Here is a 20,637-nt window from a genome sequence, read left to right as displayed (position 1 = left end):
TGGTGGTGGGTATTGAGGAGGGCACGTTCTGCATGGAGCACTGGGTGTTGTGCATGAACAATGAATCATGGAACACTTCATCTAGAACTAATGATGTAATGTATGGGGATTAACATAAGAATAAAAAAAAAAAATACACACACACACGTGCACCAAGATTTTTGTGGATCCTGTGTATTCCTTAATTTCAGACCCATGTGTTTTCTTCTTAATGACATCTGTACCATACAATCATGGGATTTATTTCCTTACTTCTGGTAGCCAACACACTTAAAGAGACTTCCCAAAGAATCCCACCCTTTCATAATCCCCTCCTCTTGCGTATGGGTGGAATCCATGACTTGCTTCTAATAGAACCTGGCAAAGCTGAAGGCATTTTGCAGATGTAATTAAAGTCCCTGGTCAGGTGACTTTAAATTAATCAACATATTATCCTGTGTAGGCATGACCTAATTAAGTGAGCTTTTTAAAAGAGGGTCAAAAGGTTAGAGATTTCAGTATTGGAGATTTTCTTTCTCTGCTGCCAGCTTTAAGAAGCAAGCTGCTATGAATTGTACAGCCTCAGGGAAATGAATTCTGCCAATAACAGGAGGGAGCTTAGGAGCAGATCCTTCCTAGTGCAGGACCTCCCGATGAGGGTGTAACCTGACACATTAACTTCAAACTCAGGAGGCCCTGAGCGAAGAACCAGTTCAGCTGGGCATAGACTTCTGATCTACAGAAACCTAGAAAAAATAAATAGGTGGTTTTTTTAAAGCCACTAAGCTTATGATCATCTGTTATGCAGCAGTAGAAAACGAATACACTTCCCACTGACTTCTTAACAGCTCATTCTCCCTGGTCTTCCACAGTAACTGTTTTCACCAATGTCTACAGTGATTTGTATTTTCCTAAGCCCAACAGGCACTTGAATGCCTTATCTTTTCTGATTTCTCCATAGAATCTGATTTCCAATGTCTCCCTCCTTTTTAAAACTGTTTTATCTGTGGCTTCTATTTTATCACTCTCTCCTACTTTATTTCCTATATTCTGATGAGTCCTTTTCACATTCCTTGTCTTCTTCCACCCTCTTCTTATATGTTGGTACTTCCCTGGCCGTTCACACTGTCTGAAATGCCCAAGCCCTAGTTATCTGCCAAGAAAACTTGTACTCACTGTTCACATTTCAGCTACCTACAGTGTAACCCTTCCTGATGGTCTGGGCTGATGTAGGCGTCCTCCCCCTGAACTTCCCCTTGTTCTTAGAACGTGTTCCCTTTCATTCTCATTGTTTTCAGGTGCATCTTTTTCAAGTTCCTTAAAGGCAGGTATTATGTCTTTTACAGTTAATTCCCTTACTCTCCAGTGCCTGGCACATTACCGTCATGCAGGGAATGCAGAAACAGAGGGTCTAGTGGATATAGGAACAAAAGGACAGAGTTCAGGGACATAGTGTCTCCTTGAAGAAAGCCTTATCACCTCCCTCAGCAACTGTCCCCTCTTGTTCTGCTCTAGACTCTGGATAGTGAAGAGGAGCAGGGGAAGAGGACAGTAACTCTGATATCCATTCAGTCTTTACCTCGCCAACAAGGAAAAAAAATTGAGTTCTGACATCAACAAGTCAGGAGACCCTCCTGTTAAAAGGTTCCATCAGCTTTCTGCTGGAATTGTCAAAGCAACTTGATTTTTCCATAAATGTACTTCCTCTGCCCCATAGGCTAATGGCACAATTGAGTCCTCACCCAGAGGAAACAACATGCTACCACTGAGGGATCTCAGGGATTCTGCCACCATCAGAGCACACTGAAGCCTGGAGGTATAAGGAAGGTTTCTATCCAAATAATTTGTCGTAATTTCTTTTCCATGGGTCCATAAAATCTAGGTACTTACTAAATATGCATGCCAGTGTCCCAATTTCCCAGACTTTCATGAAAGAACATCCTTTATTTAACCCCAGCCAGCTTTTCTGACCTCATTTTTCATGTCTTCTCCTCTGTTCTTATACCTAAACTACATTTGAAGCAATATAAAACCTCTCCCTTTGGAACCTGGGTGGCTCAGTCGGTTAAGCATCTGCCTTTGGCTCAGGTCATGATCTCAGGGTCCAGGGATTGAGCCCCATGTTGGGTTCCCCACTCAGTGAGGAGTCTGTTGGTCCCTCTGCCCCTCCCCCTGTTCATGCTCTCTCTCTCTCTAAGTAAAATCTTTAAAAAAAATTTTAAATAAAACCTCTCCCTCTTCACAAGTTCTTTCCCCTGTACTCCAAAACATGCTGTCATCTCAAACTTCTTAAATACAGTAAACCATCTGTTGAGAGCCTAACATGAGCCAGGCACTGTTCTAGGCACATTACATATATTATCTCATTTAATTTTCACAAGGAAGGTTGATATTACCCCATGTTACAAATGAGGAAACTAAGGTTTATGATTTCAAGTAATTACCCAGAGGAGCATGGCCAGTATATTGCCTGTATCATTCCTGCTTTCCCAAAGCATCTCTCTAATGCATGGGCTCCTTTCCTTACCACCCATCCATTTCTCAACTTCATTTCTCTCCCTATTACCCTACTCACATTGTTCCCCTTAAGGTCATCAAATGACCTAATTTTGAAATTTAATGAGCTCTGGAGGTCCTACTTATTTGACCTTGTTTTGTATTTTATTTTTCCTTATAAGATTTTATATTATTTTTATTTACTCTTCCTTGTTTATAGACTATTCTTTTTGTTGAATGTCCCTCCAACTTTCATTGCATGAAACCTCTCTCTCCAACTTCTTTGGACCCCTCTCTGTCTCTGTCGTTGGTTTTTATTCTTTCACAGGCCCTTTACATTTTGCTATTTCCTGGCTTGTACCTTCTACATTCTTTCCATGAGTAAATATCTCCACTCTCATCAACTTATGTACCAAATATCTCCAGTCTCCCATCCCTCTCCCGTGTTCCAGATTCACACTTGCACCTCCTTCCTAGAGAACATCATGCTGTGCCATCAAAGAATCACAAGCTCCACATCAGATATCTTATCTCTTTCTATCACTTCCTGAAACCTATTATTTTCCCCTCAGTTAATGATATCAACATTCATCCAATTTCCCTGGTTAGAAATTTCATCCATCCTTGACTTTTCCCATATAGGTCAATGAACAAATCCAGTTAATTATACCCTGTAAATTCTTTTTATTCCCACTGTTCCTGCCCAAGCTACAGGCTTTATCATAGGTCTTTCAGCCAAATTACTCTGTGTTTGTATGTGAATATTCACCTCTCTTTTAACTCTAATATTATCCCTAGGTAAGACAGTTCTCAGAACTTTACATCAATATTCAAGATGCCAACACTCAAAAACATTACTCTTTCTCGGGGCGCCTGGGTGGCTCAGTTGTTAAGCGTCTGCCTTCGGCTCAGGTCATGATCCCAGAGTCCTGGGATCAAGCCCCGCATTGGGCTCCCTGCTCAGCAGAAAGCCTACTTCTCCGTCTCCCACTCCCCCTGCTTATGTTACCTCTCTCGTTGTGTCTCTCTCTGTCAAAAAAATAAATAAAATCTTTAAAAAAAAATTACTCTTTCTTTCTGAATTTTACTTGAGAAGATTTTGATTCAACTGCTTATTTTATCTAGCATTTTTACTTTTGACCTACACTTTAAATTTTTTAATTGTCTAGTGATTTTTTAACATAATGCACTTTTATTTAAATATGCCACTTCAATGAAAGTATTTGAACTATACACATATTCAACCCAATGTTTATATTGACTATGTTCATGATAATATAGTAACCACTGAGGGAACAAAATGCTTAATAAAAATGGATTTAACATGGACTTTACTTCTAAAGACTTTACAATCTGCTAGGGGAAATAAAGCATGCACTTAAATAGTTATAATACATGCTGAAATAGGATAACTGTCATAAAAGATGTACAGAAAAAAGCTATCAGAATCATATTGAGGGATAATTTATTTTGGCTCAGAGAACCAAAGCTGACTTCATAAAGGAATCAATATCTGTGCAAGGACTTCAAAGATGTGAACTCTTAAATATTTATTCCTTTTACATACCTTATTGAACCTCACCTATACACAAGATACGTACTAAGTGCTGGAGACACAGAAATAAATGAGACAGACCTTGACTTAAATTGTTCTCTGTCTAGTGAGGAAGAAAGATAATCTGTCATTACAACAGAGTGAAAAGGAGTTATAATGGAGATTTTCTAAAAAGGCTAAAAAACTATATGGAAAATGGTTCAGATGGAGAAGACCTAACTCCTCTTCAAAGGGAATGTCTCTAGAAAGAGGCACTACTTGAAGTGAGCTTAGAGTATCGAGTGGCCTAAGTAAAAATGGAGATAGGTCTGGGGAAGAAAGATGTTTTATACACAGAGGAATCAAGGGCTCAGGGATGGAAAAGTAGGAAGTATGTACTTTTGTGGTAGTTCAGAAGAGCTGAAGAAGAGAGGTAGAAGATGTGGATAGAAAATGACATCTAGGCTAGTTTATGGAAAGGTTAAAAGCCAGAGCAGAAACTGAAGGCATCTTTTAGAATAGCTTAATAAATTATTGCTGACTAATAGTGCTAACTTATGGACAGTTCTATACATGGATTCATTTTTACCAGGTAGACCAGAAATTCACTTAAATGACTACATTTCTGATTGAAAAGTAGATGGTGTTGGCATTAAGTAATCCAATCAGGGATATTCTTTAGACTTGTTGCTTCTACTACTGACTACATTAAAATTTCTCAGAGTGCCTTCTTTGGTTCTCTGGTCATTACTCTGTGGTTGACATTTGTGGTTAACAATTACCTTTCTTATTTCATCTTATTTTTATTTGATGATGGCCTACTATTCATTACTCAAATGGATTATTATAGGAAATTGAAACAGGAACAATGGCTACTCCCAAACATTTCAAGATCTAGTATTCCCCCATTAGTGGTAACCATCATTTTCAGCCACTGCTAATGAATTAGGTTGAACTTTGCCTTTTCATTTGGAGCTTTGATAACATCAACTATACCCTACTGCCATATAACTTTTTTTGGACAAAAGATTCCACAGTGTGTGTTCAGGCTCTAGTTTACTTCTGTATATATAAAAACACATAAAAACAAATTAAATGACCAACTCAGGGAAAGAAATCTAACAATTGGGAAAAATAAAGCAAAAATCCAAAAATTGCTTCATTAGGAATATTTGCTTTGTTTACTTACATTTGTTATTATCACACCTACATGTTCTTCTCCAAGGGGCCACATCAAATAACCCTCCCCTGACTTTGGAAACCCCCATGTCTCCAACTTGGTTATTCCATCATCTTTCCCAGAGCAAGAAAGAAATGTTTAAGCCTATCACTGCTTACTGAGAATATGTTTAATTATATTATTAGAACATTTCCAATAACTATCTGAGAATAAATTTTGAGAAGAAATAAATGTTTTAGTTAAGTAGACTGAGGTGGGAGTACCCCAGGAAGAATCTTCTATCACCAAAAAGTAGCCTAAGGACACTGGATGCTTATAGGTGATATAAATTCAGCATCAGGAAGTCAGTGAAGGCTGCAGAAATGAAAATGGGGTGGCACCCAAAATAAGACACCTACTCTACAATTATGCATAGGTCCTAGCAGCACCAAAAGTCCAACTCACCAATAAAAATGTTCTCCCAACTACTTTGGGATGCTTGCAAGTACCTGATCTAGCAGATCCTAAACAGGACATCTTGGTACTAACACAAGCTTTCTCAAGGAGAACTTTGCATCCACTGCCTACTCCCAAAGCCAGCCTCTTCACTCCTGACATTCTACCTATGCCTTGTCAAAGTCATTTTATAATTTCATTACAACAAATAGCCAACCAATGGCAAATTCTTCCTATTTTTCCCTTCAAAATCCCTCCCTAACCATTCCCTTTCTTTCCTACCATCACAGAAATGGGTCTTAAATAGGTTTTCCAACTTAAAGGAACTATTGGATTTTGCTGCTAAGTTTTGGGGTAGGAACTTCTCCTCATTTCACTGAGGCAAGACCTGGCTAGTGGCTTCCAGGACGACAAGAGATATTCTCCTTAAGACACACAGGCAAGAATTTTTTTTCTTACACCCTTATTTCCTAGCATATCCTTTTACTATTCTTTCAGTAGATTAAAAGTAATGTGCTTGCGTCTAACATCCAACAAATGTCTTCCCACAGGATATTTCTCATATCTGCAGTATGCTTCTTGATGCACCCAGCTAACCAAGCACTCTCTCCTAAGAAATTCCCAGTATCAACCTTTTCCAAGAATTGTTCAAAAGTAAGAGACAACATTCTCTCAGATCTACCTCAGCTGAACATTTTACATTTTCTCTTCAGCCAATTCACAGTACAATTATATAATCTTTTTTGTCTTATGAATTTATTATCTATATTTACTCTGTGATGATTTATGATCTTAGGATTTGGGTTTTTTAATATCTTTTTCTTTGAGAGCTTTGTATGCCTCGAACAGGAAGGCATTTGCGGACAGCCTAGGATAAAGAGTATGTAAACATTTTTTTTTTTCTTACGACAAGAAGAAAAACCTACCTGCCCGTGCTTTTGCTGAGGGGCAATCCCATGAGACATTTCAGGATATGATGGGGCCTGGAGGTCTGTCCCTCGTGTTTTGGGACGCACCACGTCAGAGACCAGACTGGAGGAAATTGCTAGAGATTTGGGCCGAGAAGCTGTGGTGCCCATCCCCCCAGGGGGGCCTTGTTCACATTTTCCACTTGTATCTTCATCTTCCCCTTCCGAGTCCACAATAAAGACATATTCAGCTTTGAAGAGGTCACTTTGCTGCATTCCTTGAAGTTCGTTTGCTTTAATTCCCCTCGCTTGTGAAATCTTTTCACTGCCCTCTGAAGGATAAATCAATGTCCCTTGGTTTCTCTCCCGTTGGCTCCCAGCATTCAAGGTCAAGTACTCATTGGACTCAGACTGCAATTAATTTAGAGACATAAAAGCATTGACATTGGTTTGACGATGGCTTCCTTTTTGCATGTACACTTAAAAGTTTAAATTGCTTATAATCTCCAAGGACACGAATTTTTTAAATATATGTAAAATCAGGTTGGCTTAGGAGAGACTGGGTTGAAATTAACGGTTTACTTTTACCAGCCCACTTGTTTGTCCTGGTTCAAGCCCAAACAATTTAGGGCTCAGAATCAACATCAAGTAAATCTGTTTTCAAATAAATCATGACATAATTCCTTAAAAAGAGATAGAGACAACAATGTTTCCCATAAAGACATTTGTGAAACAAATGGGGGTTGGTCAAGAGTTTAGTTACTGGTCAAGTAAAACCTGTATATACTATATCAGCCAGGAGAGAAAGGAAACCCCATTGAAAGTTTCTAAAATAATACAAATCTCTCTAAAATTTTGAGAGGAAAAATAAAATTGGGACAAAACATATGGATATTCAGACAAAACCATCCAACTAACTGAAAAAAACTCAGGAATAAGACAGCAAAAAAACAAGTAGGTATTTTTAGTACAAGGTATTTTTCACTCTATTTTATTTTGTAATTCTAAATCTTTTCCCATCCAATTTTCTGTGAGTACACAGAGGGTTTACAAGACCAGAGTAAGATAGCTTTATCAAGCTATCAAACATCTTTTTCTAAAATGAGAGCAACAGTGTACACTAAGATTGTGTTTAAAAGACCCAATGTTTATTTTTCTGGTTTGGTAACCATGTTGTGCTTACTATCCTTTTCTTTGCAACATTTCTTTAGGCCTAAAATTACTTCAGAATAAAAAATTAAAGAAGACACTAAGTAAACTAAAATAAACTGAATTTCAACCACAGTGGTAAACTTAACATGGGCTATTATGTGCGTACATGTTGTGTGTGTGAAAATAGAGGTCAAACCACTGATTATATATAACTAACCTATGGAGGTGATTTTATATACCCATTGCACATTTTTCAGCTGATGATGATTTACTCGAGATAAAACACAAATTTCCAATTAGGATTTCTTGGACAATGGTCATTTTACATTTTAAATTACAATATTATATGGTAACAAAAACCTAAATTGGAAAGAAGTTGAAATTAAAAATAACAGGATTCAAAGACATTGCTTATTAAAAGGTGGCAAAAATTTAACTAGTTTTTGAAAACATTATTAATGATCTAAAATAAATCCCTTCCCCTGCACTATTCCTTATATTCCACATATGAGTGAAACCATATGATAATTGTCTTTCTCTGCTTGACTTAAAAAAAAATTTCTGCACAGATTTGTCTATTCTCTACAATTTACTTATTAAATCATTGATTTATATCTGCAAAAATAAAATAAAAACTCCCTTTTCCCATAGCCCATCACTCTCTATTCCTTTACTCTAATGTATTTTTTTACAGCTTTATCACTATCTGAGATTTTATTATATACTTTTCACTTTTTTTATTGTATGTCTTCCCAAGAATGACTTATATGAGTTGGCTTTATTCATTCAGAACATAGCACCAAGCAGATAATGTATTCAGTAAGTAGTGGTTGAATATATAAATGATCAAGGGATTATTTACCCTGTTCTACTATAATATTGAACTATTTAAAAAATAGGAAGAAAAATCTTGAATATTTTAAATATGTAGTTGTGTGTGATCATTGCAATCAGCAAATAAATATCAACCTCTTAGGAAGCTCTGGAGGTTTGCAACCAAGATGAATTCATACATCCACAGTCTCATGTGCTCATAGCACCTATCCAAAGCATCCCATATATATACTATATAGAGTTGAGTACTGTTAGAGAAAAACTTCACAGAAATTCCTCTTGTAGCATTTAAGATCTCCCCAAAATAATTTGACCTCAATAGTCTTTGAAATAAGGTAGTAGCATTGAAAATCTCAGATCACAGATATATTATAACTTTCTGGATAAGATGTTTTCATACAGACAAGGTGAATCAGATAAATAACCCCCTTTTAGTGGTTCAAGAATGCCACAAAATCCCCCAGTCACATTTTATTCATAATAAGACAATATTAGAATACATTTTAAAGAGAAATGTCATTATTTCTCATTATACCCAAAATGTCATTATTCTAATGCAAGTCATTTTCAGGGTTTTTTAAAGTTTGTTTTAATTTCATTGCCAGTCTTGGTCTCATTTTAGATAAGCATAATCAGCATATAAATATAATTTTATAACCAATTTTGTCTCTTACTGTTATAAAGTTAACATTTTCCATGGAATCACATAATCACTATAATTACAACTTTGTGAAAATGATGTATTATCACACTCTTAAATTTTTTCTGATTGGTAGCTATTAGGCTATTTTTATTTTTCCCTGTTTTCCTACATAACATTTTTCTGCTTTTGTACTATTTTCTTGGAATACATTTCCAAGAGTTAGGTTATTGAAAGGTTATGAACAGTTTTATGATTGTGGATAAGGGTTTTCCACCAAAATTGTACAAATTCACAAAGCTAGCTGCAAAGTGTGAGCATGTCAGTATCTTCACAACTACCCCAGCACTGGATATTGCACTTTTAAATTTTGCCAATTTATTGCATGTAAAACAATAATGCCTCACTGTTTTATCTTGTATTTTCTGTCAAGAAATTGACAGAAATTCAAACTTTTCAAGAAATTTTGTTTTTATTATTTTAAGACGTATTTGGGAAAACAGGAAGTGACAGGAGGCAGAATGTGTCATGTGAATAGCAAAGAATAGGATGTCAACTCAGAAGAGTTGAGAATAGTATATTAAAGAGAAGAAGGAAAAAAAATTAAAAAATAAAGAGAAGGAGGGTATGATAATGTTTGGGTTTCCATTATACAGTTATATTTTTAGTCAACCTTAGATTTCATAGCCATCTCACTTTATGCAAAGGAAATAAACATTCATACAAATTTCCAAGTCATTCTTAAGGACAATTTAATGTTTAATATAAAATGGCTTAACACAAAGAAAAAGCAAAAATAATCCTACCCTATTTACAGTTTCTGGATTCTTATCACTTGGTTCCTCTGGAATTTTAACAAGGAATTTAGACGTGTCAGCCAACTTAGAGTGGGTTGGTAGTCTTCTGACAGTGGGGACAAATGTGAAGATCAGAGGTTTGGCTTCAGAATCACCAGAGGAGACCTAAGAGACATATAATAAATTAGACTTTCAATCTTGTCAAAGGTTTATCTTGACTTTATTTTCTATATACCATGATATTTACCTCATTTATTTTGATAAGTTGACTATTAACCTGTGATCCATGTGTATGGTTGCCAAAGAAAAGAGCTATAAAAACAGTGATAGTGGATCAGATCCCTTTTTTAAATTATTCCATTTATCAGAGAAAACAAAACCCCAGGAAGATCCTATTGTAGGGTATGGCAACAAAACAGTGGAATGGCTAGTTGATCTCTTGGAACATTAAAGGGCACCTCTACCTTCATAGGATCATCACAAACACAGCATCTAGTCTGTTTCAAAATCGACTTTTATTCATTTAACCCTGGGTTAGCAGGTTCAATCTGACTCATAATCATCAAGCATGCAAGAAATTTCCAACATGTATCATTAATGGGAATACTAAAAAATGGATTTAAAATTGAAAGTATGCTTTTTGGCTATTAGAATACCAATGCCTGTCCTGAAGGATATACTTTCTCTTTCATCCATGCTTTATTCATTCAAGAATGACTGTGTTTAATATTCGTTGTGGGGCAGGCACTCAGGAGCTAGGGATGCCACTGTGAATAGGAAATGGTTAATAGACCACGCACAAGAAGAGAAAAGGGTATGCACAGAAGATAAAGGAAAAGTGATGAGGGGTACCTGCCTACACACCCTGGGAAGCTCTGTAAAAGGCTACATCTGAAAATGTAGGTCCCAGTGAAGAGGAAGATAAAGATATCCCAGGCTGAGAAAACCAGATGAGTGAAAACATGGAAAGGCAGCAGCAGTGAGGTGTGGATCAAGCTTAGATCCTGTCCTATTGACAACAGAGAACCATTAGAGCACCGTAGATTGGGAAGTGATGAAGTCATATTAGAATTTTAGACAAATAATTCTGGTTTTAAAAGACACATGGCTAGTGACAAGCACAGAAAGCCAAGAGCAATAGGTTGAGGACTACATGAAAGGGAAAAAGAGAAGAAGTGCCATAAATTTCTCTTTCAAGAAATTTGGATGAGGAATAAGGAGGGATGTTGAGAGTAGTTAGTGAGGGAAGGCGAGTCAAAGAGCTGCCTGTGTTGGCATGTAATCGGATAGACTTGAAGATGTCTGTAGACTGGGGGGAGGGATCAGGAGAGAAGGAAAGCAAAACAAGGTCCTGGAGGAAGCAGGCCAAATAAGTTAAGGGAACAGGAGAAGGAACATGGCCTCCTCTGAGTCCAGAGAAAATGAACTAAGATACAGAAAAGCTCATGAATGTGGTGCACTGGGGAGCAGAAAGGTAGAGTAATCAACATTGATGATAAAATCAGTCCCATCTCATCAGAGTAACACTGCCCCTCTGTCACCTCCATGCCTCTGTCACAAGAAATATGATATGCCCTGGCAAGACCCTCGCTCTCCTCTCCCTTTAGGCCGTGCCCCCTTTCTATGCCTTGAACCCCTCAGACTTCACCTTGGCATTCCTTTTACCCCAGCCATGTCAGCCCCTGTGAGAAACCCAGGCCTCAGAGTCATCCCACAATCCCTGTGTGCTATGCACACCCTTCGTTCTTTTCCCATCTGTGCCCTGCTCCAACTCTTGAAGCCTTTCCACCATACACTTTCTGGTATTCAGTCAGCCACCACAAAATCCCCCATGTCTTTAACCTCTTCTCTAACTATCCTAGCTCTAACCAGACCATGGCTTCCTCTGAAGGGCTTTGTCTCTAAGAAGCTACCTCAGTGGTAGCTGTTTTCTCTCACACTGGGCCTGGAAGTACAAGAGTATCCTTCTCACTCCCCTGTACTGTTTCCAGACCATTCCTCTTTCCTCTTACCTAGAAACTTCCAGATTTGAATCTCCTGTCATTTTAGTCTATATTCTTCACTGTCATCTACCCACACCCAAATGAAGCCTTCTTTCTTTGAAGATTTAGTTCCTGGCTCAATTCCACTCTCTTTAACACTATGCTTTGTGCAATACCCAACATCATAGTCCATGGGTAATTTTCCTCATATTGTGTTGCCTGGGCCTCTATTCCTTTTTGCCACTCAAATCCCTAGCCTCAACCAATACCCACAACCCCTCTGTAATGTCACCTTTCCATTCTCTGACCGCCACTTCTTTTCTTTCTATACCTCCCTCTCATACTCCAACTCCAACATTTCTCAGAATTCACCAGAATGAAAATCTACTGATCCCTCCAGCATTATATTGTCCCATATTTCTTTTTTTTAACCAGCCTCAGTGACTGCATTCACCACAGTTACCTCCATGCATACTTCTCAAGTGCCTTGCCCTCTCATATCATTCCCTCCCATTTGGGTAAACCACCATCCTCACTAAATCTAACCTCCTACCTTCTCTACTCCTGCACCACAAAGGTATGTGATTGGAGGAAATCACACAACTATGCTTACTGGTTTCACTTCAAATTTAAGACTCTGAGCCCAAGCAGGCCCTTCCATCTTGCTCTATAAACATACTATAGCTATATAGCCCATTTACTCTCCCACTTACCCAGAAAGAAAACTCATCCTCTCCTCTTTCTTCAAACCCCCAACATCTTCTTCCATGGCCTTACTCTGAGCTGATGACTTTGTTACTCATTTCACTGAGATAACTGAAGCAATCAGAAAAGAATTTCCAAGGTCCCCATCACCACATCTACTCACCCACCCGCATCTTTGTTCTCTTATGTGGCCTTAAGTCCTGCCACTATATCCCTACTAAAATCAACTCTCACTTGAATATTTTGCCTTCTACTAACTTTCATTTATTCAACAAGGTGTCATTAAATGCCTACTAAACACTAAGGCACCACTCTTAAGTGTTGGCGATGTAATGGTGAGCAAAAATCTTTACACTAATGGAATTTACATTCTAGAGGAGGAAGTGGTAAACAAAATAAGTATATAAAATATATAGTACTTACATAGTTATAAGTTATGAAGACTGGCTATAAGGCTATTGCGATGACCCATGGGAGAGAAACGGTAGGTTGAATTTGGGTTGCTATGGTAACCATAATAAGAAGTGTTAAGATTCTGTCTATATATTTTTTAAGATTTTATTTATTTATTTTTGCAAGAGAGAGAGAAAAACAAGTTGGGGGGTGGGGGCAGAGGGAGAAGCAGACTCCCCGCTGAGCAGGGTGCCTGATGCAGGACTCGATCCCAGGACCCCGCTGAGCAGGGTGCCTGATGCAGGACTCAATCCTAAGCCAAAGGCAGATGTTTAACCAACTGAGACACCCAGCCGCCTCAGATTCTGACTATATTTTAAAGGAAAACTTAGAATTTGCTTAAAAATTAAATGAGGGATATAAGAGATAGATAAGAATCAAGACAAATACAAAATTATTGACCTGAATTAAGTGCAAGAAATGAGATTTTATTTACTAAAACAGGTGAAGCTAGTCTGAGAATAAAGATCAAATTTGATATGCCAAATATATACCCAAATGGAAATGTGGGTATGGGAGTCAAGTTTAGTCTATGCTTAAGATAAAATTATTAGGGTTGTTAACTTATATGTGGTATTTAAAACCACAAGATCAGATGAGATCACAAAGGGAGTAAGCACAAATAAGAAAAGAAGAGGTCCAAGTTTGAACCCTCCAGATTTGGAACACTAAGTGATCCAATAGCTAAGGAAGAACTAGCAAAGGTGACATCGGATTTTAAGGAAAAATCTGGAATGTCATTGACATCAATAGGAAAGATGCCTGACTATAAACAAAAGGATTGACAGGCTATGCTGAGGGCCCATGAATTTGTTGTAATGAAGCCAATTTGCTTGGCCGGTTGATATTCCCTGCAGGGATATTCAAACAGCCTCTCACAGCCTCTCACAGGAACAGAGAAAGTCAATTGTAGCACTTACAGAGCTGGTGTTTGGAAATTGGAAAGGAAATTGAGGAAATCGAGGGCCCTGGTGAGAGTAGAGCAAATGACCAAAATGGAGTGGAGTTTGGACAGGTCCAGGAAGGGACCCTCAGATTCAAGGGACCAGTGGTCTCTGAGGCTCAGAGAACAGATCTGATAGCATGGTGAGTGTCTGGGAGAATGGCTTGGGGTTACAGTACGGTATGTGAGAGTGTAAGATTTAGAGGTATGGTAATTCAATGTAGTCTAGGCTTTGGCCTGGAGACTGGGTATCTGAGAAGAAAAAACAGAAAAGGCACTGAGCTTGTGAAGCTCAAGCAACTGTGAGACAAGAAGGTTGACAAGGTCGGCCTGGTGAAAACAAAAGTCACACTAACCGCAAAACTGTACTGGAGAGAGAGACAGATAGCATGGGGGAAAATGTGAGCCTGGGGTCAGGAGGTACCGGGAGCAGGCTGCCTGGGACACTAGAGTAGTAATCAGATATTTTCTTTGTGAGCATGTAATCAAACAAGGAGAACTGGATATCCTTATAGGAGATTTCACCCAAGTTAGAGGTCTAATGAACTAAATGTAGGCCACTTATTATAGAGTAAAACTTTCTGGTAACTAAAAAATGAAAACAGCTATGCCTTCTAGAAACGATGCATATTCCTTAAGGAATATCAAACATACAGGCAAACTCTCCTGAGCCAACTGTCATTTTTTAATATTCTTTTTTTTGGTAAGATTTTACTTATTTATGGGGGTGGGGGGAGGAGCAGAGGGAGAGGGACAAGCAGACCCCGCACTGAGTGCAGCGCCTGACACAGGGTCCATCTCAGAAGCCTGAGACCATGACCTGAGCTAAAACCAAGGTTCGGATGCTTAACCAGCTGCACCACCCAGGTGCCCCTAATATTCTTTTATGTCTTTAAAGATAGTTGTCCTTATTCCCTCACTGCAGTCATGTCAAAATTCCCAGGTTGCAGCTAATCATCAGAAAATAATAAATCAATGCTTTCCTTTGTGGTAAGGAACATTAGATCCCTTGTGAGATTTGGAAAGGCCATTAGTCTTATCAGCACTAACAATAAAACACACTTACTGGATAGATTATTTCCTAGGAAGGCTTTTTTACATGACTAATCTCATCAATATCATGATAGATGGAGAGTGGTTTTAGCAACAAAATCACTAGAGGTAGTTTGGATAATTCATCGCAGAATTTCATGTGGGCAGGAGATAAAGATAGTCCTTTAGGAGTCAAAAAAGAGGTGAAATTGTGACCTTATCCCCAGGTTTTGTAGGCCTACCCCATGTCCCCACATGATGACTACAAGTCTATTTTAGGTATTATCCCAATGAAATTTAAATACTGATATATGAAAGGCTTCAGTATAAGTGCCCCAGGGGTATGAAATACATATAGCCATTATTAACAGGAAGTGGCTTTGCCTTCTAAAACATGCACAATGCCGAAAATTTACTTCTTCCATGGCCTTGTGCAATTTGTAAAATGCAATGCCACCTAAATCCCTAAAATACAGATAGATCTCCACATGGACACCCCGTAAACTATGGACTTTTTAAAGGGTAATAGCTATAATTTTAGTGACTAGAATGGAAAAAAATATATAAATGACAACTGATGCTTCAGTGCATAAGGTGCACTTTTCACACAATGCCCTCAACGGAATTTCTAAGCATAACCACATGTTGACAACAGAAGCAATAGAAAAGTAAAATAATTTCTTTCTTTGTTATTGTCATATTTTCCTACAGACACATCCATATCCAACATAAAATGTCTTCCCCAGTGTAGGAGAACAATTTTTTTTTTAAGTTTTAGTTGAACCAATACATGATGTCATTCAAGAATAACATAAAAGGGAAAATCTAATAGGACTAAAGACGTATTCATCTTCCTGGGTTACTGGGTTGGAGAAAAAGATCAGGGATAAATTCCTGTCTGCACATACATCCTCAGAAGCACCACCACAAAAAGGGCAATGCTTTGGTATCCACTTTTAAGCTGGGAGTACAGTGTTAGCACGGGGCTCTTTTCATCGCTCCTACCTAGCATCCTCTTACCTAACCAAGGAGGTAGAGAGATTTTTTTTTTTTGGTACAGAATTTAGGTTGGAAAAGGATTTGAAATTACACTAGCCACACGATGCAACATTTAGATGAAGAGCCACGTGTTCGCCAGGGTAGACTGCTGAATCCCCTGCTCAGAAAAGAAGAAAAAATTTTTTTTTCTCTTTACTGCATACAGTGGCCAAGTTCCAGTGGAGCCCAGAAATGAATTGCTATGGTGATGAAAAATCATTTTCCACACAAAGCAGAAACAGATGCATGTTAATACCATTGCACTTGTTAAATGTCAGTTTAACACTTTCAGTTGTCAATGCCATTTAAAAACACATCTTAGTTCCTATCCTTGGGAAACTATTTTAATAATTGAAATTAGACCAGAAAGGATTAACATCTTGCCCTAACTATGGTTTCAAGCACTCAGAACTCTCTGAGACTGTCCCCCTCTCACTGGACAGCCGAATAATAACTGAAGAAATTACGTTTCCCCATGCCATGTAGGGTCACTGCTCGTTGCTCAGTTTCCAGGCTGCAATGCCTTCCTGTCTTCTATTCCCCTAAAAGTTCTCTTCCTTCCCATGGTGACACCCACACTCACAGATGGCCACTAGCCTCCTGTTAAGAAGAGGCATCGCAGGGCTTTAGCTTCCACACTATGCCAAGTGCAGTCCAGAGCATTTTCTTGGGTTGGCCAGCAAGCAGTTTGCTTTTCTCTGCTCACCCTTCCACTAGTTGTAGATAATAACATTTCATTTTGATATACACTCAAATTTATCTCTACCCAGGCAGCTCTCCCTCAAAGCCCTCTTGCAGCAAACACCGAAGTGCACAGCCTTTAAAAGTTCTTGAAAGCATTAAGGAAAGACTTCCCTTTACCTGGGGTGTGGTCTGAATGCTCCCTGCTAAGACGCACGAGTTCATTTGGAGGTAACTGTTCCCGCAGTCACTCGGAAGCCCCTGTTCTGGAAGCATTGATTCATCACATAAGGGAGTGAGCAAACTGATGACTGAGGTGGGAAGGGAGCCTCTCACTAAAACAACACAGACTCACACAGAAAAAAAAGAATTCTAAAAAGAGGTAAAGTGGCATCCTCCCTGAATTGAAGAATTCTGTCAGCTCCCAAGAGTAGATTTATGTGTAGATAATTTTTAGATTTGGGACTTCATAAGAGGTCATGTTGACTGCTGAAATGAAGCCAGGAGAAGTAAAAAAAAAAAAAAAAGAAAAGAAAGAAAGAAAAGAAAAAAAGCCACCTATATGTGTTTGCCCTCTTTTCTTGTCACGCATGTATTCCAATTACATATTCTATGAAAAGAGAGAAGCCAGATTGTGCAGGGACAAGAAGCTGATTGAAAGGCCCGAGCATCTGCCAATCTCAGCAACCAGTTGGTCACACTCACTGAGAACATTTAGAGGTACAAATACGTGCAAACACTGTGCCTAAATAAAGCACTAGAAAACACAGAGCAATCATTTCAAAAAATCAATAGCATTATCGGTCTTTGGCATGTAAATGCAAGCAGCAGGAGCATCTGTAGTGACTGAAGTGTTGCTATTAATCACATTAGCTCTAGAATGAAGCTTGGAGTCAAATATTTGTTGAAACAAAATTCCCTTCCGAGGTTCCTGGAAGACAGTGAATGCAGACAAACAAACCTCAAAACTTCACACGTGAAATTGATTGTGGAGTCTTCAGCTTTCGGTAGTTCTATTTTTTTTAAGTATTGATTTTTCTCCAAATCTGTAATATCTATATTGTGCTTTGGCAATGAAAGATGTTGTGGCCCAAAGGCTGGTTATAGACCAAAGGCTATGGGAAGGAATGAAGATTTTATTTCGGGAACCTGGATTATCCTCTTAACATTTTCAACCTTACCAAAAGCCAGAATTTGTGGAAACATGACAAGTAAAATAATTGCCAAAAATGATTCTACTAGCACACTGGCAAAAATTCTTCCAAATAACACAGCACTTTTTGACCTAGAAAATTCTCTAAATTTCTGAATAGAAGTGCTGTTACATCACTAGCCAAATTATATGCCTTCCTCAGGCTATGTGTATTTATGGATACTCAAAAGAAAGTCTAACACCCGTTATGGATACTCAAAAGAAAATCTAACACCCTCCTGCCCTCAAAGAGCTTACAGTCCAATTGAGAATAGAAAACAGATATACAAATAACAGAAATGCAAAGCAAAAAAAGAAAAGAAAGTCCCACACTGAAGTTCTCAAACTTTATGCATAGACCACCTGGAGAGCTTGAGGAGATCTGGGATGGGCCCTCAGATTCTGCATTTCCAACAAGCTCCCCATTGATGCCCTGCTGCTTGTCCATAGCAACTTTGAGTAGCAAAGACCTGGGAGAGTTATTCAAGTAATTCAAGGAGAAAGTGGCATTGGGGCTGCACTTCAAAGGATAGGGGGATGGGGACTTAGGAAGGTGGGATAGAGTAACACTTATTTCACACAGAGGTAAAGGCTTGAGTGAAGGCCCCTATCAGAACAGTAGTACTAAACAAGTAGAGTCATAAAGGATGAAACCCTAGAGTTGATCACTCACTGGCTGTGGGACCCAGGGAGATCTCTCAAAGGCAGTCCTTTCTCCTGTGAAATGTGGATGCAATAGTACTTATCTCACAGGGTTCTCACGAGGATTATGGTGAAATCATGTAACCCCTAGAGATCACATTCATCTCACACAGTTCTAGTGAGTGGCTCCCTAAGGGGAAGCAGCAGTCGAGTTCGATCTGTTCATTCCAAGTAGACTCAAATGACTATGAAGCTCTTCTCCCATGCTTCATTATGTCCTCCCTCTGGTCTTTTCTCTCTCGTTCCTTCCCCCAATCAAAGCAATATTTATGCGTGTTGGCAAGTCAACTTTGGAAGAGGAAATACTTCAGCCCCTATCTTTTGCCCAATTTGAATTCTTCCTTGAGCCATTTTATAACATGAGAACCAATTAAATTAATCCATTATTTTGCTATTTGGCTCTGTGCCTACTGGCAACTTTTCTCTAATCATTTTCTTTCCCTGGTTTTATTAATAATTGTTGGTGTTGTAGACTATTTGTTATATGGATAGACGTAATAATTGTTAGTTAAAAAAAACCATAATGGTCATGCATTATAACAGCATGCTTCAGCCATCTGGTTAGTAACTACATATAGCCTCAAAGAGCACATGTATTTAGGACAATTTCTATAGAAACCACCCTCATTTGAATAGAAAATGATGGCACCTGTTCAAAAACAGGCCCCAGTCCTGGATTATGAAGAACAAGTGAGTTACTCACACAGGATGGAGGAGTCGGGAGGAAGAAAGTGTCTATCCTCCAATTACAACGACTTTTCCTATCAGTAAGAACCTCACCTAGGGTCTGCCCAAGACCCTGAAGGATTTATAAACACAAATCTTTTTTTTTTCTTCACAGTTTAATGTAGGCATTTATTCAATTAGGCTAAGCCATCACATAAACATACATGTTTATTTCTCCATCTTTTTATATAAACACAAACTTTTTAATGATCTCTCTCATAAATAATACAAAATGTTCTGTTGAATAATCTTTTTCCAAGAGAAAATAAAATTTGTCAAAGTTTGCAAAAAATACAATCCAAATTCTCTTTAAATTTTGACATTATTGATGGCTAAAATAGGACATCTTTCACCTTCTTACTAAATAGATATTACTGCAGTAACTTCTAGCCAAAAGACTCTTCAGATACTGCTTTTAAAATAAACAATGTAGAACAAATAATCTCTCTTCTTGACATGGGAAACAAATTTAAGGGAAAAAAATAGATGAGCACACAAAAGTTTGCCAAGAAATATGTGATTAAACAGATCCAGCTGCCAAGGCTATTCAGATATCCATTTGTCTGTTCCTATACCCTGTGCTTGATGAAAGAACATACTAGAAATCCCATTTATTTGTATCCACAAACATCTGTTGAGTACCAGGCACTATTCTAAGCTCTGAGAGACATGAAGACAAAGAAGATTTGGACTCTGTTCTCAACATGCATGACAGTTTCATGAAAGAGACACAAGTTACACGGGTCATGAGCAAAGTCAGAGGACAGTGCAAGGTGATGTGCAGAATACAGACGCCATGGGGAAGTGGTCTCAGGCCATTACCGGGGAGACTGCACTCTTAGCTTCTGCACTATTAGTTCCTATTTCTGGTGATCAACACTGGGACACTTATTCTGTTTTTAGCTCTGGCTGGTGTTTTTCCTCTGAATATGGGAATCACCAAGAGTTTGGATCCCTGTCTCTAGGGCAATAGGTATTCCAGGGATCCTAATCAGGACCATCTCAATTCACAGACTCAGAATTGAGTGTATTATATTTAAAGTGATTTCTGACCTCTCATCAAAAATATGTGAGACTCCATCACAGCCTAAGTTTGTCCCCATCTTTATCAGCCATCTGTATTGGCCTCATCTGGATTGCTTCTACTCCTGTTACTACTGCACTCATAGATTCTCTCCTCTTTGGGGTTTATACTCCTAGTTAATAGGATACTGGTAGCCCTCCTTAA

General features: G+C 38.4%; 1 protein-coding gene across 14 annotated transcripts in view; it reads right to left on the bottom strand.

Annotated features, from left to right (window-relative positions):
* Window positions 1-20,637, bottom strand: part of MLIP (muscular LMNA interacting protein) — a 245,731-nt gene that overhangs the window by 122,767 nt on the left and 102,327 nt on the right. For all 14 annotated transcript variants that reach the window (XM_081828434.1, XM_081828443.1, XM_081828437.1 and 11 more), the window contains exons 3-4: window positions 9,965-10,120; window positions 6,551-6,943 (exon numbers count right to left, since the gene is read on the bottom strand). In XM_081828434.1, coding sequence (XP_081684560.1) covers window positions 6,551-6,943; window positions 9,965-10,120 — 549 coding nt within the window. The remainder of the gene's footprint in view (window positions 1-6,550; window positions 6,944-9,964; window positions 10,121-20,637) is intronic.

The sequence above is a fragment of the Leptonychotes weddellii genome, chromosome 8, assembly GCF_054177405.1.
Source record: "Leptonychotes weddellii isolate Sample4059 chromosome 8, ASM5417740v2, whole genome shotgun sequence".
Lineage (NCBI taxonomy): Eukaryota > Metazoa > Chordata > Mammalia > Carnivora > Phocidae > Leptonychotes > Leptonychotes weddellii.
Note: the sequence above shows the minus strand (reverse complement) of the source record. Positions and strands in the feature narration are given on the sequence as shown.